The 16,300-nt window shown below is 39.7% G+C and overlaps 1 protein-coding gene across 2 annotated transcripts in view; it reads right to left on the bottom strand.

The window, feature by feature from the left end:
* STARD13 (StAR related lipid transfer domain containing 13) overlaps positions 1–16,300 on the bottom strand; it is a 300,044-nt gene that overhangs the window by 204,629 nt on the left and 79,115 nt on the right. For both annotated transcript variants that reach the window (XM_076364265.1, XM_076364266.1), the window contains exon 4: positions 12,973–13,107. In XM_076364265.1, coding sequence (XP_076220380.1) covers positions 12,973–13,107 — 135 coding nt within the window. The remainder of the gene's footprint in view (positions 1–12,972; positions 13,108–16,300) is intronic.

Genomic DNA, 16,300 nt, shown 5'->3' with positions numbered 1-16,300 from the left:
GCTGCGCTGTAGTTACTGAAGGGAGCGAGGAGGCATTCAGCCTGGGAAATTAAAAGAGAATAGGATTCCCTTTTCACTTACGCAGGTATAAAGCTAGCAGGAAATCTGAATCGGGCTGCAGATCTCCTGGGAATCAGTCTGGCAGTAACTGTGTTTTGATGAATTTTATGTTTATGTGCACAGAGAGATCCCTTGTATAGTAGGCACAACCACGGATCAAGTTTGGTCAAGTAACACAAACAAACTACAACACATTTCTTAGGACATTCTAAGGACATGCAGGCTACAGGAATTAATACCATTAATAGGAAAAATGTAACTTCTGCAACCATGGTCGTGGAGAAGATGAAAGTGAACACTACGAAACAAGAGAGAGGTTCTCTGACTTTTTGTCTGCCTGGTTATCTTCTTTGTTCCTCTTTTGTTCTTTCATTTCATCATTTTCATGAAACCTTTGCCTTTGTGCTGAGAAACAAGTGGCCTCCTTTCAACAGAAAACGTTAATGATTTACTCAATTCTTGGATTTCTATACACTCAGAGTACTGCACACATTTCTTCAATACAGACCATCAAATTTGCAAGTCTACCTCCATCTGAAGTCCCTTTCAGTTATCCCTAGGTGGGCCATCACCATCACTGTACAATCCTCCTCTGAGTTCCAAATTATTTTCTTTTTCTCTTTTCTTAGTACTGGTGATGGCTGGCTTATGGAGGATAGCATACCGCTATCCACTTCCGTGTCTATGCAACTCACCAGTCAATGTGCATTACAACGAGCCCAGGTTCTGCTACAGCCTCAACTGCTAAAACTCTTTCCGCCCCCGCCCCCTTCCCCCCCCCCCCCCCCCCCCCCCCCCCGACAAAGCTGAGAGACACATAACTAGCTCTGGACATGCTGAAATTAACATTTAGTGTGCAGGTCAAGACACTAGATGGAACAAGGAGTCTGGAAACCAGGACCTACAAGAAAAGTCTAGATAAACCAGATTGACCTGAGGAATGAAGGCAGAAGGGAAATAATAAGAACATAACTCGTTCTGCGTATTGATGATGAACGCAAGACGACATTTTACAGCAAAAAAGCACAGTAAAACTTTCTAATGGTAAGTGGGGTACTGAAACATATCATCTGAACAGGCTCTGTAGTCTGTCAATGGGGGACTTCAAAAAGAAGCTAGACAAACTTTTGTCAGAGTGACATAGGTATAGATGATTCTGATTTGGTACAGGGGAATAGCCTAGAAGTCATCCTGAGGTCTCTCAGACCATAGGTTCCTCCAGTTCCTCTCTGAGGCTGTGCTAACTCTGTTTCAGTCCAGATGCACAATCCTAGATGCAAAGCCCAATTTGTTAGCTCAAGTTTTAAGACACACAAGTACCTCTGGAAATTTTCAGTTCAATTTGCAGCGTGCTGGCTAACCCACAACATTCTCAAGCTCTACTTTAATGGCTCATCTGAAAATTTGCATCAGGACATTTTGCAATACAGAAGCTTCAAGCACTTTTATTTTCCGAGCACTTTGGTTTTGTATCAAGGTCATAATTATGACATTTGGCTGCTTCAAATAATGTGTGGATTATCAGCAGGCCCTATCTAAAAACTAGCAGTTCATCTCAAAATCACTACTTTATTACTCTCTGTTCAGTTCTGGGAATTTACCAAAATGCCATCTGAATGGTAGCTACATAAAAACCTTCCACAAATAATTTTTCTGAAGTTGTACTTCCCTCCATACACCAAGAAATGATAGGCAATAACTTATTTTCTGAAGCTTTTGTCTGTTTTCCCATCTGTACATCAGGCGATTATAGCAGCAAGGCTTCCACGTCTGAACTTTCTCCTGCCCAGAACAGGAAAAACTGGCTTCTGTAAAAATGAATGGGAAAATGGAAACACTGGAGAATATCAACCTACTTTCTCACTCTTGCTATGTGTTTTGTTGGAAAGAGCTTTTTGGTCCAGAGCTCTATGAGAGCAAGGATGAAGGCTGCTGACGAACTGAGCTCTCACACTACATCTAAGGCACGGGGTGTAGAAGCCCTGCCCCTCATCTGGTTCTGGATGTGCTTCATGACTCTGGGTCGACAGGAGACTCGGGCACCTACCACTGCCCCATACTCCCTGATTCCCATTGGACACACACATGGGCTCCACTCTGGATAAGGCAGTAAGTCCTGTGTAGCACTGATCCCTCTCTAAAAGAGCTGAAGCGCTGTAAAGGATCTGGAGAAGCTATTTAAACACTGTTCAGCGAGGCAACAGTGCGCAAGGGACTGTCTGCTAGAACCATACAGCAAGCTACCTGTGTAGAGAGAGATACTGTTAAAAAACCTAAAGTCCATCAAAACTAGATACATATAATGTATATATATAAAACGGATATATACACATATATACATGAATATATATAGAAGATGCATCTATCTTCTTTTTTTTGAAAAAAAGGAGTTACAGAAACTTGTAAGAAAAGTCCTGGGAAATGATTGGGTACACCTGAGAGAAAAAACCATAGAGCTGTCTGAAAAAGCTGCTCAAGAAAAGCAGAATCCTGAGCCTTCCCACATCTACCAGCTTTAGTGCAGATCACTTACACAAAGGGCTGCATAATCCCATTTCAGTACTGTGAGATACCGTACATCCCAGGACGAGGGGGTGACTCCCAGCAGAAGCACAAGAGAAAGTTGTACCTTGAGAGGGATTATCTCTGTTAGAGAGACGGGATGCACGATTTGCTGTATTCATTTGCATAAAAAATGCTCTCCCTATGCATTGTGCTGGCCTCTGTCTCTGGTCTGTTATAGATTGAAGTCCCTTCTTCCCTAGCGTGGGAAACGGGAGAGAGCAGTCTACAAGCTCTCCAGAGTACAAAGAGCCTGGAGGCTTGTATTATGAGAGACCTTTGCACCACTGCTTAAGTGGGACTAGGGGTCCGACTCTACCCAAGCTCCGCCGCACCACACAAGCACTTCTGCAGTCCAGGCAGGACACGTTTTTAACTGGTAATGTTTGAATCTCTCTGCTTTCCTTTTGCTGTGAACAACTATTGCAAAAGTCAAAGGCTCCAGCTCAATCGTGTGCGCTGTCGGATCAATGTGCGAAGTAGCCGAGAGAACCCTGCCTGAATAAGAATGACACAAGTCCCAAAACTGGGGCCAAAGCGGTGAAAATGAGTAATAGCTACACTGGAAGAGAAATGACTTTGATAAAACTATACACATAGAACATACTCACTCTTTTTTTTCACGCTGTTGTAACAAATATACTGCAGGGCCAGAAAAAGACTAAGCAAAAACCTAACAGATAGGTAGACAGATAAGGTATGATGGTACATACCTCCCTGAAGAAAACTGTGCTCAACAAATGCCACAAACAAAAATACAACAGACAGTCCGGTAGGGTCCAATCCAGCACACGCCTGCCAATCTCACCCATGGGAGCCGGTATACTCTATCGCTTGTTCTTTTCTGTGGCTGCTACAAAACATAGTACAAAACTGTACTGTCACCCAATTAAATAAACAGTGTGTGGCATCTAAAAACACGAGCCCAGCTGCCGGTATAAAACATGCAAACAGAAGAAAAGAGAGATAAATTGTTTCCCTTTTGCACTTCATTGAGTATAAAGTTAACTGTAGGGAAGTAAGGTTAATTCTCTTTATATTTGCATATGCATGGTATAATTTACTGGTATGGTTCCCAATCGCCTCTCGTTACGCATTTATAGAGATTCTTATTTTGACAGCTTGCTTCCCACATCTACTGACAAAGAGTCAGGACATTTCAGTCTGTCCTTGAAAAGCAATGCATTTCTGAGGCTGTGTACTAATGCTGAAATGTAAGTCAGCAATTTTAGTGTCTATGATTAATAAGATTGCACTATTATGAAATGTGATTGTGTTCCTGCAAACAGTGTTATCAGAAATACAACACAAAAAACAGCACTGAAGAGTACTGGTACCTTGCAGTATAGTTTCTGCAAAAGAATTTAGCTAGATCTGAAAATTAACATAACAACAAATGTCATTCTAGAATACTGAACGCTTCAATTTACATATGATAAATATGTCTATAAAAGCCAAGTAGCATACGTAGGCTTAATTGGGATGTATATATTAATGAATCCATGCCTGCCCGCAGCTCTCATTTCGTCACTACAGCTGGACCTAGAGGGCAAATCTCACCGAGTGTGCTTGGGACAGTCATTAGGAGGCAGGGACCGGGCTGGCTCAGAAAAGTGCTCACTCAATGTATTTCGCTGGCAGTCTCTGCTCACGGGTTTTAGCAAAATCACCACCAAGCCCAGCTGCTCTGCTGCTATTGACGTCCCTGGTGGACCTGCTGGCTGCCCTTGCAGAGGTGGGTCACCTCTATTTCCCAACTGCTCCTGTGGTCACTCGCTCGTACAAAGCTTTTCTTACAACATAAACAGACATTATCAGTTTGAACTACATAAATAGCCATGTAATGCCGAGCAATAAAAATAACCAATTCTAGTCTCCTCCCAATACAGATTTGGACTTCATTCACCTTTTGAACTACATCAAATGAACCTTGCTCCAAAATGAGTTGGGAACTTCCATTTTACTTTATATTGTATGCAAAAAAATGGATATAAATTATCTTGCCCACATCCATCCAAGAATAATTAATTATTGTTAAATTATTTCTCAAAGCCATTTTATGAACAAGGATGAAGAAGCTCTCTTTCCTTTCTTACACAGGTAACTCACTGAGCTTTTTAAAAAAAATACACAAAGCATGTCCCTTGCCTCCAAATAATCCTTATGAAAACGAAATTAAAATAATGAACCTGATGCAAAATACTGTGTAAAAAGGATACCATTAATGTAACTTAAAATTAAATAAATATTTTCATCGATCAAGTGATTTAACTGGTAATATTAATTGCTGTATAGCTACATTAGAATTATCATCTTCAGCTGACTTCAACATTTTTGTCAGAAAAAAATGGAATTGAGCTAATAATTAAGAAAAGAAGTATGTTAAATATTTTATTTAAGGAATGTTGTGAAATCTGCCAAACAAACTACTTGATAAATACTTTTTGGTCAGTTCTGAAACACGCCACAATTTGTTCCTAAATGAATCAGAATGATCCAAAAGATTTCATTTCCTTGGAACTGACACTAACATCTCAAGAGTCTCATCAATCAAGAAGACAGGGACTTTTCAGTCCATTTGGAGTTCAGGATTACTACCACCAAGAAATAAAACGACCCCTCTGCTATCCAACCATCTGTGTGCAGAATAGTTATGGTCCAAGATGTTGGAGTCTCCTCACTAAAATACTTTGAGCAAAATTTAAAAGGTACGTGGTACATCAGAATAAATAAGATGATCTATAAGCGTGCATTTGGAAAAACTTTTTGGGCTGTGTGTGTTTGGGACGACTTCTGTTTCTCTGGTCTGTTCTTGTACTAGTGAAGACAGGGCTGCTAAAACACAAAAGAAAGAAAGTAAACTCCAAACAAAACAACGCCTTTTTAATTCTAATCAGATAAATGCAAAAGCACAATTCCATGGAGAAGCTGCAATAAAATTAACAGGTAACAATCCTGTCCTCCCTCAAAAAAACATTTCATAATAACATGATAGCATTTCTTACTATTATACATAAACACTGCAATGCCAAGTTTCAGTTTAAAATTTCTAAGCATTGTTAAAAAGGACCCACAGCTTAAGTATCATTTCTAAAAATAAAAAGGCAGTGGCCTACCAACTGGCCCTGTGACCTCTTTATGGTAATTTTAGATATAAAAATCAGTAAGAACGTGTAATGAAACAGTTTGTTATTAGCCAGTGCTGATAAACACAGTAATTGTATACTATTCACCTACCTTTTCTAATTCAGGGCCTCCTTCTGCCACCATCAGAACTGAACCCCTGAGACAGTCAGTCTTTGGCATCAATCCTGCAAATGCTACTCAGACACTCGGTCTGCTCAGTGAGATGGATTTAGTGTTTGCTGTTTTGGTATATTTACATCTTCTTGATTCACAAAGCCTGATCCTATTTCCAGTGAGGTTTCACTGATCTGCAGAGATGGGCAGGCTGAGAATTTAGACCCAGAATTTAGGACTGTTTAGAAGACGTATTAGATGAGATTTTAATCTGCTAGTTTTCCTTTCAGAAGTTTTTGAAAGTTTATCCATTCATGTACAAAATATTTACATTGAGCAAAGCTAAAATTTATACCGTGCTTCCCCTGTTCTCTGAGACTCATCGTGGCATCATGATTTCAGTGTAATGTGTAAGCACAGTGTTGCCTGGTTCACAGACAGCTTTGTGTGAAGGAGCTGACTGATGGGAGGAGGGAATAAAGACAAAAGGGGAAAGAGAAGCGGCTACGCTGGGCTCTTGTGTTTGCAACCACTCCTTGCTGGGAGCAGACCTTGGCCAGAGTGCTGTCAGGTGCACTGGAAACAAAGTGGATGAGAAAGCCTGGAGTGTTAGTTATCTATATTGGAATATATAGCTCTCGCTGTTAAAAATGGGAGGAAGGGAGGAAGGGAGGAAGGGAGGAAGGGAGGAAGGGAGGAAGGGAGGAAGGGAGGAAGGGAGGAAGGGAGGAAGGGAGGAAGGGAGGAAGGGAGGAAGGGAGGAAGGGAGGAAGGGAGGAAGGGAGGAAGGGAGGAAGGGAGGAAGGGAGGAAGGGAGGAAGGGAGGAAGGGAGGAAGCTGTTTGCCCTTCAGTCCCTGTTAGCCCCCTTGTTTTTTCCTGGAGCTGGTACAGGCTTTTCCCATGACAATGAATTCCTCTACTACCAAGAAACTAATTTATCTCAAAGTGGGGAAGATTCTGTCTTTCAGGAGCACTTGATCATGTCAGAAATGCCTGCAAGTCTAGAGTGCTACTGGGCAAGAAGGGTAATGTCCTCACCGTGCGGGCAGAGCAGAGGAGGAATGGAAAGGCAGCCATCCTGTTCAGAGGCGAGAAAGTCTACCATAACGGGGTAGTGCTGGAATCAGAGTGGGTCACTTTACCTGACTATTTCACCATGCCTCTGTCCCAGCAGGACACTGGTCGTATTAAGTACAGAAAGCAAGAAGAAAAATTCTGCAAAGACGATGTTTCAGGCTACCTGCATCTATACTGGAGAGCTAATTTGCTGACATGATTAATATCAACATTAAGGATACACAGGAAAGCAATTCACATGACTAAATGACACAGTTTGAAATTTGTTTTTGCAAGAATGGGAACAATTGGAATTAGCACTCTTTGTGAAGAAGGATGGTCTGGAGGCAAAAACACAGGCCTAGGATTATGTACAGATTCTGCTCTTGACCATGCCAACCAGTACGACCAACCAACCAGTATGACTTGTAGAAAGTCAAAGAGGACCTAATTTCTACAAAGATTTTTGCATCTCTTATCTGCCTGAGCTATGCTACTCGTACAACCAGCTGAAGTATAGACAGAAATCTTCAGCTCCAACAAAGCCAAATAATTGTGTCTTCAAGCACACCCTTTCTTTGAGAAAATGGAGTATTGAATGCTAAGTCTCCCTCACTCAGGTCTAGGCTTCTTATTTCATCTCTTTGCACTTTGCGGGTCATACAAAATGGCCCGACAACAGAATGGGCAGGGAGCTCTCTGAGGTAGGAAATCCTTGCCCAGAGGTTGCACAAGTCTTCTTGGGGCTTTACTATCAACTTTGTCAATGGGGAGCAAGGTCAGAGTAAAGCATGATCTGCCTAATCTTCACCTCGGGAAACACACCCTACTAGATAATGGATATAACTGCTGCTGTAAATTGTACCGTGAACCAATAAATTTATGACCGCATCCAGCAGTGACAGTGTGTGAAACTTATTTCAGAGCCAGGTTATATACACTTATCTTCTAATCTCAGATGTAAAATGAAGACTCTGCTTACATATTTCATGGAGAAATGAAGGATCAGCCTAAAGTTTGTAAATACTTTAAGATCCTCAAATTCCAAAAGAGTGCTTAGTAGAAATACAAACTGTTATGAGTTGTCACATTATAACTTCCTTCTGCACTGGACGTTGGCAGCTATTTGATAAAAGGCTTGTCACACACGCTCACTAATGGAATAATCTCTGATCCCTGCTGGTCCAGGGGCAGCAATATTGAACAAGTAGTGCATGAGAAACAACGAATCTGATTTTCCTTCAGCTGTTCTAACTTTTGAATTTCTCTGGCCTCAAACAGTGTCAGAGGGTCAGGCAGGCATCACACTGCCTACAGAGAGATAATGACTACTACAGTCATAGATTACGGTATTATTAGTTTTACGTTTCTAAACAATGTCAGAAGGTATCAGACATCTCTGGAACCTTTGACATAAACTCCGAGACACTGTTTATAGCATTGAATAGCATTTCTCAGAAAAAAAAGAGAATAATATCTTCTTAAAAGAATCGCAAACACTCTTCAGTTGTGTGGGTTACAAGGTACCGTTTTGCTTCCCATTTTCTGAATAAAGTGGCTTAGCATGGATCAACTATAGTTCTACAAACAGTTTAAGCTATCAGAAGCTGGCACTGATGCTGAAAGAAGCAATTCACCCTGTCTCATCTCTAGCCACTCTGACTCTTTCTTGCACCAGCCTACATATTCATGTGGCCGAGCAATGAACCAGACCGAGAATCCAGGTTAAAACAAGCCCGAAACCTACAAAATGATTAATTTTAGCCCTCTTAGTTTAATGAACTTAAGCTATCTGTGGAACTAAAGCATGAGAAATCAAAACTGTGCTCATCAACTGTACTTAAAAAGAAAACATAAAAGCAGACTTACCATAGATAAAGGAAAAAGCCCACCTTGTTACCAATATATGAAGTTTTGTTTCCTTACTAATTCACAGAGTGCATACTGCAGAGGATACTTTGTTATCTGCAAGAGCTAGAGGGTTTTCACACCACGGGGTATTAGACTGGTGAAGTTAGACCACCTGGGCCTCAAAGTTTCCTCTGCTCAGTGCATGGAGAGGCAGGCACTGCCCACCAAATGCCAGATCGTAACTTATACGCCATGGGAGGCATTTAGCTCACCCAGCTCTAAGCACCTATGCCTCAGCCAGTCACTCCAGCCTCTTCAAATACTCAGACAACCAACATCAGCACTTTGGGGGAACAAAGCACTTCAACCAGGTGACCTACGTTCAGATGATGACTTCAGGGAGAGATGGATCTTGCTGTAGAAGTGCTTTTTTCTCTCCATTAATGGAATCTCTATGATGTAGACACAGATTTACAAATGCCAGCATTTGTCAGTCGAACCTTTTCTGTTTGTCTCTCAGGTACCTGACTTCCCTACCACCTTAGATACATATTTCCTTTAGTACCTCTCAAATAATGTTTCAGTGAAGCAACTTTTGGGGGGGAAGGAAGGAGAGGAGACATGACATGACACATCATTGCCCTAAAAGCATGATTTTCACTATTATTCTATCAAAATGTTGTAACAAGTGTGAGCCATCTTTTAAAGGCATATAAACAGAATACTTACTGTGACCAAGTTTGCCAAAGAAACCTTCATTGCACCTTTTAAGCTGTCAGACTAGTTGGTATCCATGAAAGTATGCAGCTAACACCACTGCCTTGTATTGAGAATTGAACAACTGTGTCCTGCATAATTCTCTGCATATTATTCCTGAATTACAGCATCCCTGCTATTTCTAACATTGGTCTTCTCCACTATATTTGCTCATCTCAATAAGTTATGGAGTATTTGGTTCTCTAGATGCATATTAGGTATTATTATACATGCATAATATACATGCATATTAGGTATTATTATACATATTATTATACATATTAGATGTATATTAGGTCCTGGGGAGTGGAAACAGATAAGCTCTTTTTGACCTCCTGACTCATGAAAAATTGGAAGAGAAGAAAATCTAGCTCATCAAAATACAATGGGCCAGATTTATCTCTGTGTTACTCCCAAGTTATGTATTATACCACTTGGATCATGGGAGTTAAACGGATGCAACCTGGGTGTGACACGGAAGGAATTAGGCCTTTTGTCATTTGGATCCATCCCTTTTACTGTAATAAAAGTAACTTTGGCATGCCCTTTTTAAAAAATATGGAAAAGCCTGTATCTTAAGGAATAAGCAGTGAAAATTCGGGTATTGGAGAGACATAACAGACTCATACAGACTGCATGCCTGGAGCTAGACATGGCATTATTTGTGTTTGCCTGAAATACAGCACATACATCAAAAGCAGCACTTTGAAGGAAGTAAAACGATCTACTCTCCTGAATGAAATTTGCAAACACCCAGTTTCAACATTTATCCCTAATTTAAAGCACTGGCCGATTCAAAAAACAGCCCAGTAATTTCTAATGAAATTCTGTGCCTCCAGTAGGTTTCTAGACTAGATGGTGCCCTAAGCAACAGTAGTACTTTCTGCATTACACTGCTGTTACTACAGTATTACAAATGTTTGATACAATACGTGGACTATACTGATGAAGATTCGCGTAACTGCTATTTATTGTACTAGTATTTCATGCATTTCAACAAAAAGAGAAACGTAGACATCAGAAAAGAAAACAAACCCAAAAGTTACTTTCTCTGCCTTCTCTCCTTCACAATTCTAGCCAAAGAACAGTATTACTGCAACATCACTTCAAAAACATTTACATAGTACTAGTGGGAAGGCAGTTAAGCAACAATACTGGTACATGCCTGAACATTTGGCTGAGGTAAAAAACAAGTAAAATTGGCTAATATCTTACTTTTTACTGAATTCTACTATCTATTCCAACTAGAACAAGCGACAAATCAGAACAAATGTTTGTGCTTTTGCAGAAATGGAAAACAGCAAACTTATTTTCTAAAGAAAGGAAATAGCTGGTGGGAAGACAATAATGTTTTCAACTAGTAAGCAAGTGGAGCCCACCTTCAGATTTCCATTTCAATGAACAGGAGGTAGGCTCATTTAATGAAATACAGAATTTGTATGGTGGCATGCATATCATTCTTTGGTAGATGAACAGTATGACAGTTTTAAAGATACCTTTAATGTAATAGATTTTGCTTTAATCAAAATTGCGTAGATAACTTGAAATAAACACCTCATCAGGAGAAAGAGAACAGCTGAGCTACTGACTTAATGTGTAATTATTGCTAAAATCTATTGGCTTTGAGATTGCAGAAATGGAGGGTGGCATATGCGATGTCAATATTTGAAAATGCCTCTGACGCTATTTGTGGAAGAGATGCTAGTAGGACTGATATGCATGGCAGAAAATTACCAGAAAGTATGCTTAAGAACAGAATAAACACACGGATAGTAATACAGGCTAACAGGGAAGCCTACGTGTGGCTTTTGGAGGCCGTGTCTCAGTAATCTAGACAAGTTCTTTGAATGATCATGCAGATATGGGTGATTTGGCTGATACAATGTACTTCCATTTCAAAAAGCTTCCGATGAAGTCATCTATCAGACACAAACTATGCTGCCAAGGAGGAAAGACAAAAAAGATGTCAAGAAATAAAAATGTCTTTTCATTGCTAACTAAAAGCAAAAAAAAAAGGTTAGGAATAATTGATTGCTTTCTTTTACAGTGGACGAATATTACCTGACAGTCTCACAGATATATGTTCAATATACTCATAAATGATCTGGAAAATGGAGGAATAAAAAGGGACAGAGTTTTCTGGTGATATTAAATTACAGAGGTTAATAAAAACAAAAACTGACTGCCAATTGCTGCAAAAGGACCTCATGACGCTGAATAAGCATAAGATAAAGAGGCAGATAAAATTCAACACCAATAAATACAGTCAGACCCACTGAAAAAAAAACCCCAGTCTCAGGTATTCACTACTTCCTACAAGATTGCTAAGATTCAGTTTGTCACAGTACAAGAATTACAGCCAAATTAATAATACAGTAGCAAATTTACAAGAAATAAGTGTTTTTTCACATACTTCACAAACTTTGGAACTCATTGCTACAAGATGCTTTGAATAGCAAAAGAACAAATGAATACAGAAGACACAACTAGTGACAAAAAAGACCTTTGGGGGCTATTAATTACAGAAGTGCTATATAGTGGCTGACTTCAATGTGTCTGCACGATAAATACCTCAAAGGAAGCTGAGATGGCTTACTATCTGCTTCCCCTGTTCTTACACTTCTTTCCTGAACATCGAACGTTGGCCACTGCCAAAGAAAGGATACCTTTGATTCAGTCCGGTGCAGCCATTTTTTATGTTGTGTGATGATCACGGACACTGCTGGCACCCAAGTAATTTAAAACTGAGAGGCAAAAGCATCTGCGTTTCAGAATCAAGACACTCATCCTAAAATAGCTTACATTTAGCTATTGAGGAAGTGAATCAAAGCCTTTTGAGAAAACCCTCTGATAGATTTTAACAGACTTTGGTTGCAGACTACAGCATCACCTTGTAAAAAACCCCCAAAATAAATATTGCTATTATTGGTTAGAAATAGGGCTTAACTAAACCTCCAGAGCTGAACACTTCTGCTTACAGACAATGCAGGATGGAATCCACCCTGAATTGGGCCTAACCAACAGCCAAATTAAAAATCCCAAGAGACTAATTCTAAAATAAGCAATGAAGAAAAAGATGCAGTAGTAGATCCGATGCCTGGAATCCATCACATCTAACCTCCAGATGAGATTAATTGCTCTTTAGAAATGCCCATTTCTTTCCACTGAGTACAAAGGCAGTCCAAGTGACTTGTTCAGATGTAGAAGTCTTCACCAGAGTTATCTAAAATCAGATTAGATGAATCCCACGCCCTGGAGTCTCATTGAAGACTGACTTAATTTTTATCTGTACCTCTTTTGCAAACCAAACTCCTCTGTACAGTGCAATATTTGCAGAACAAATTACTTCGAAGAAACGCAAGGACAATTTTAATGATAAATAGTAAATTTTGAGGTTACTGAACCTGAGAGTCAGAGAATGTTGTAAATACGCTGTAGCTACTTACATCAGTTTTAGGTCGTGCTCCAGACGACACTGGGTAAGGCAAACAGTCTAGATCCTGGTAGTCTACTCTTCTATTTTTCCAAGATCCCTTTCCCTGATGATCTTTGTAAAAGCCTGTCTCCACTTGAACAGGGCACTGTAAGAGAATTTTAAAAACCCTGTAAATAAAGGTAAGTCATAAATATTTTTAATGTGAACTGCAAGATAAAAACATTGGAATTTTATCTTTTTAAAGCTTTTTTCTCTGATGTAAGGTGAACATTTGGCCTCAATCTTTTTACTTAAAACCACCTGCTGCATCATTTTTACATTTTGCTAAGTTAGACATCCAGATATTACGTGGTTTCCTTAACAGCTAGTATACACAACTGGAGAACTAATAAATAGTAGTACACCTTCCTAAATATCAAGGAACTGAATCACCTTTACCTTAGAAAGAGAAATGGTTTTATTCAAATTATTTAAAATTATCTTTTCACTTTATTTCATGTTCGTTTTTCTAACTTAAACAGAGACCCAGCAAATTCCCATTTTCAAATCACAGACACTGAACTTTCCAAATCCACTTTTCCTTGTCCCCCAAACCTGGGGAGATCTCACTTGATTGCTCCACTCCCACACCATTTTTTAAAAGATGCATGTCTTAACTCTGGGCCCACATGTACCTGGCAACACTGAATTCAGTGATAGGAAGAGACCAAATGCACAACATTCCCCCACGTATCCTGGTTTGCCTCAAAAGAACAACAACGTGTGCAAGCAAGGAGCAAGCCCTGCTGCAATCCAGCAGGATCCGTGATGGGAACAATCAGGCAACCAGGATCATGGGTGCACTGCAGAGCCGTCACAAGCTGTTGGGTACAATCAATCAAAATCAGCCCATTTTCTGGCTGCTCCCCTTCACTGAGGACAAATTTGCTGCTGGTCTTTAACAGCAACTGCCTAGTTCCCAGTTAGTATATTTTTAGGGCTGTAAAATGAGGAGGCTTTGCAAAGCTGGCAACAGAATCAGTATGTGGCCCAAAAAAGTTTGAAGATAATACAATTGCAAAAGAATTAAGAGAATGTGTAAGCTAAAGTTCAATGAAAGTCATACCTCTAATAGAAGACAGGGTGATTATAATTGAACAGGATTTCTGTGTCACTATCCATGAATGATGAAGGACTAAAACTGAAAAATGTGATTCTCATTCTTCAGATCTGCTGTTTTTTCTGTACTGAAACTGAGTACTAGACATCAAATGGCAATGACGCAGATACATAAAACAACAGTGAAACACTGCTTACAAGAAGACTTTTATCTCTGCTATCTCATTTACAAAGTACCTCCTTCTATATTGCTAAGACAGACTTTTTTCATAGGAAAGGTACAGGTTTTAGAGGAGCAGTACTATTAATTGCAGTTTTCCGAAGCTAGCAGTTTTGCTGTTAGTACATTCAGATAGCCCAGCATTTTGTACTTATAGCATGTATTTATAGCACTGCTGAGAGAATGTTTCAGAAAATAATTTGATGCCAGTTAATTTTTCTCTATACTTTCTCTGGATCAGATATGGAGTCATCCAGCCACTGCTACTGCCCAATGGTATTTCCCAATAAAAAAATGACCAGCAGTAACTTGCAGTTTACACAGATGACTGACCAAGGGAAGTTAAACCTCAGCATTTTTCTAGAAGTTATTATGTTTTGGAAAATACCTTAAATTTGTTCACTAAAATACTACAAGACCCCCTACTGTCACCCAGTAAGTCCCATAACATTCACCCAGTCCATTTTTATTAACTAGCAAATATTTAGACTTCTTCCTGCAAAGTTTTTGTTCAATGGAGTATTATTAATGACAGATATCTTCACAACAGGAAAATGTAAAGAATAATAAAATATCAAAGAGTTACTTCAATGAACAGATGAAAAAATCCTTCAGTGGAAACCTGACTGGCTCAACCCAGTGATTAAATTGCAGAATGTATTCCTGAGACACAGCATCTGCCATACAAAATAAATACTCTGTCATCTGTTAAAAATTGCCCACACCCCCAAGAGCCCAATTTTCAGAGCAGCAGCTCCACCGAACATGTTGCCACTCATACAGTAGTCACCTACTTCTGAGACCTTGGACCTACAAGTTGGCCTTGCATCTGTGAGCACTTCACCCCAAATCCTTTTCAATCTTAGTATCTTACGTCAGTTCCTAGTTTATACAATCGAAATAGGATAAAAACATATAAAGAACCCGTAAGTGGTTCATCATTTTATAGAAGACAAATTTACACAGTTACTAGTAAACATATGTCTGAGGTAGATCATCTTCCTATTCAAGTTTCATTGTGAGTGACAAGAATAAAACATTTGATACATGTGGAACAAATTACAAGCTATAATAAGAAATATGGACCAAATGGGATGAATTGATAGAAGATAAATTACTCATACAACTTGTATGAAAACAAGAGTTTGTTCATTTTTTCCGCTGCAACTGTCATTTTGAGATTTTCAAAATCTGTTTCTTCACAGTACATTCATGGAGAGATTTAGGAGGATGCATTTTGCTTCTTTGACTATACAGGAAGACTAAGGTCAACCCATTTTGAGGCAAATTATTCTTAAATGTTTAAATTAGGGCAGATTATTCCCTTGTTCAGAAATGGTTTGACTACAAATACCTTTGCAGGAGAAAGCAAAGGGCATCCCATCATCAGTTCCACAACAGATTGTCCCTGACTCTTTTCTTGCTCTGATCTTGCTGGTCTCATCAGGAAGACCTTTGTGTTAAATGACCTCTCCAGGTCCTGTAGTGAAATTGGCTCTTGGAGGTTTAAAGGACATTTCCAGTCTGCCAAATAAGGCCACAATAAAAATGTGACTGATTCACATGACGTTTGCCTGTACATGGAGAATTAAAATGAAGCAAGCTCTCCTGCTTCAGAATGGGAAGACGATGTGACCTGATGAAGAGGAGCGTAACAGCTCAAATATCATATTGAGGAAAACGGTAATTTTGGCATTGATGTTAGAAACATCCTTGAAATCTTTTTGGACTTATCCAAACAGATGCAACTATTGGTAAGGGAAACAAGTGTGCCAAGACCAGTAAGACTGGCCTGGAGGTAGGTTTTATCTGCATATTAAGCATGACCAGCTCTGCATCACTAGCACAGGCTTTTGGTGGGGGAATATGTCCCAGGAAGAAGGCTGTGCCCAAAGTCCTGGCCTCTGTACTCAGAAGATGTCTTGCCACTAGCCTTCAGTAAGAGAAGTGCAAGCATCTGGGATACTGGTCTTGGCATTCTCTACGCAACCACTTTTGATGTTGTTCTTATGTATCAAAG

This window comes from Aptenodytes patagonicus, chromosome 1 (genome assembly GCF_965638725.1).
Source record: "Aptenodytes patagonicus chromosome 1, bAptPat1.pri.cur, whole genome shotgun sequence".
NCBI classification, from domain to species: domain Eukaryota; kingdom Metazoa; phylum Chordata; class Aves; order Sphenisciformes; family Spheniscidae; genus Aptenodytes; species Aptenodytes patagonicus.
The sequence above is the reverse complement of the archived record's forward strand: the minus strand, read 5'-3'. Positions and strand labels throughout refer to the sequence as shown.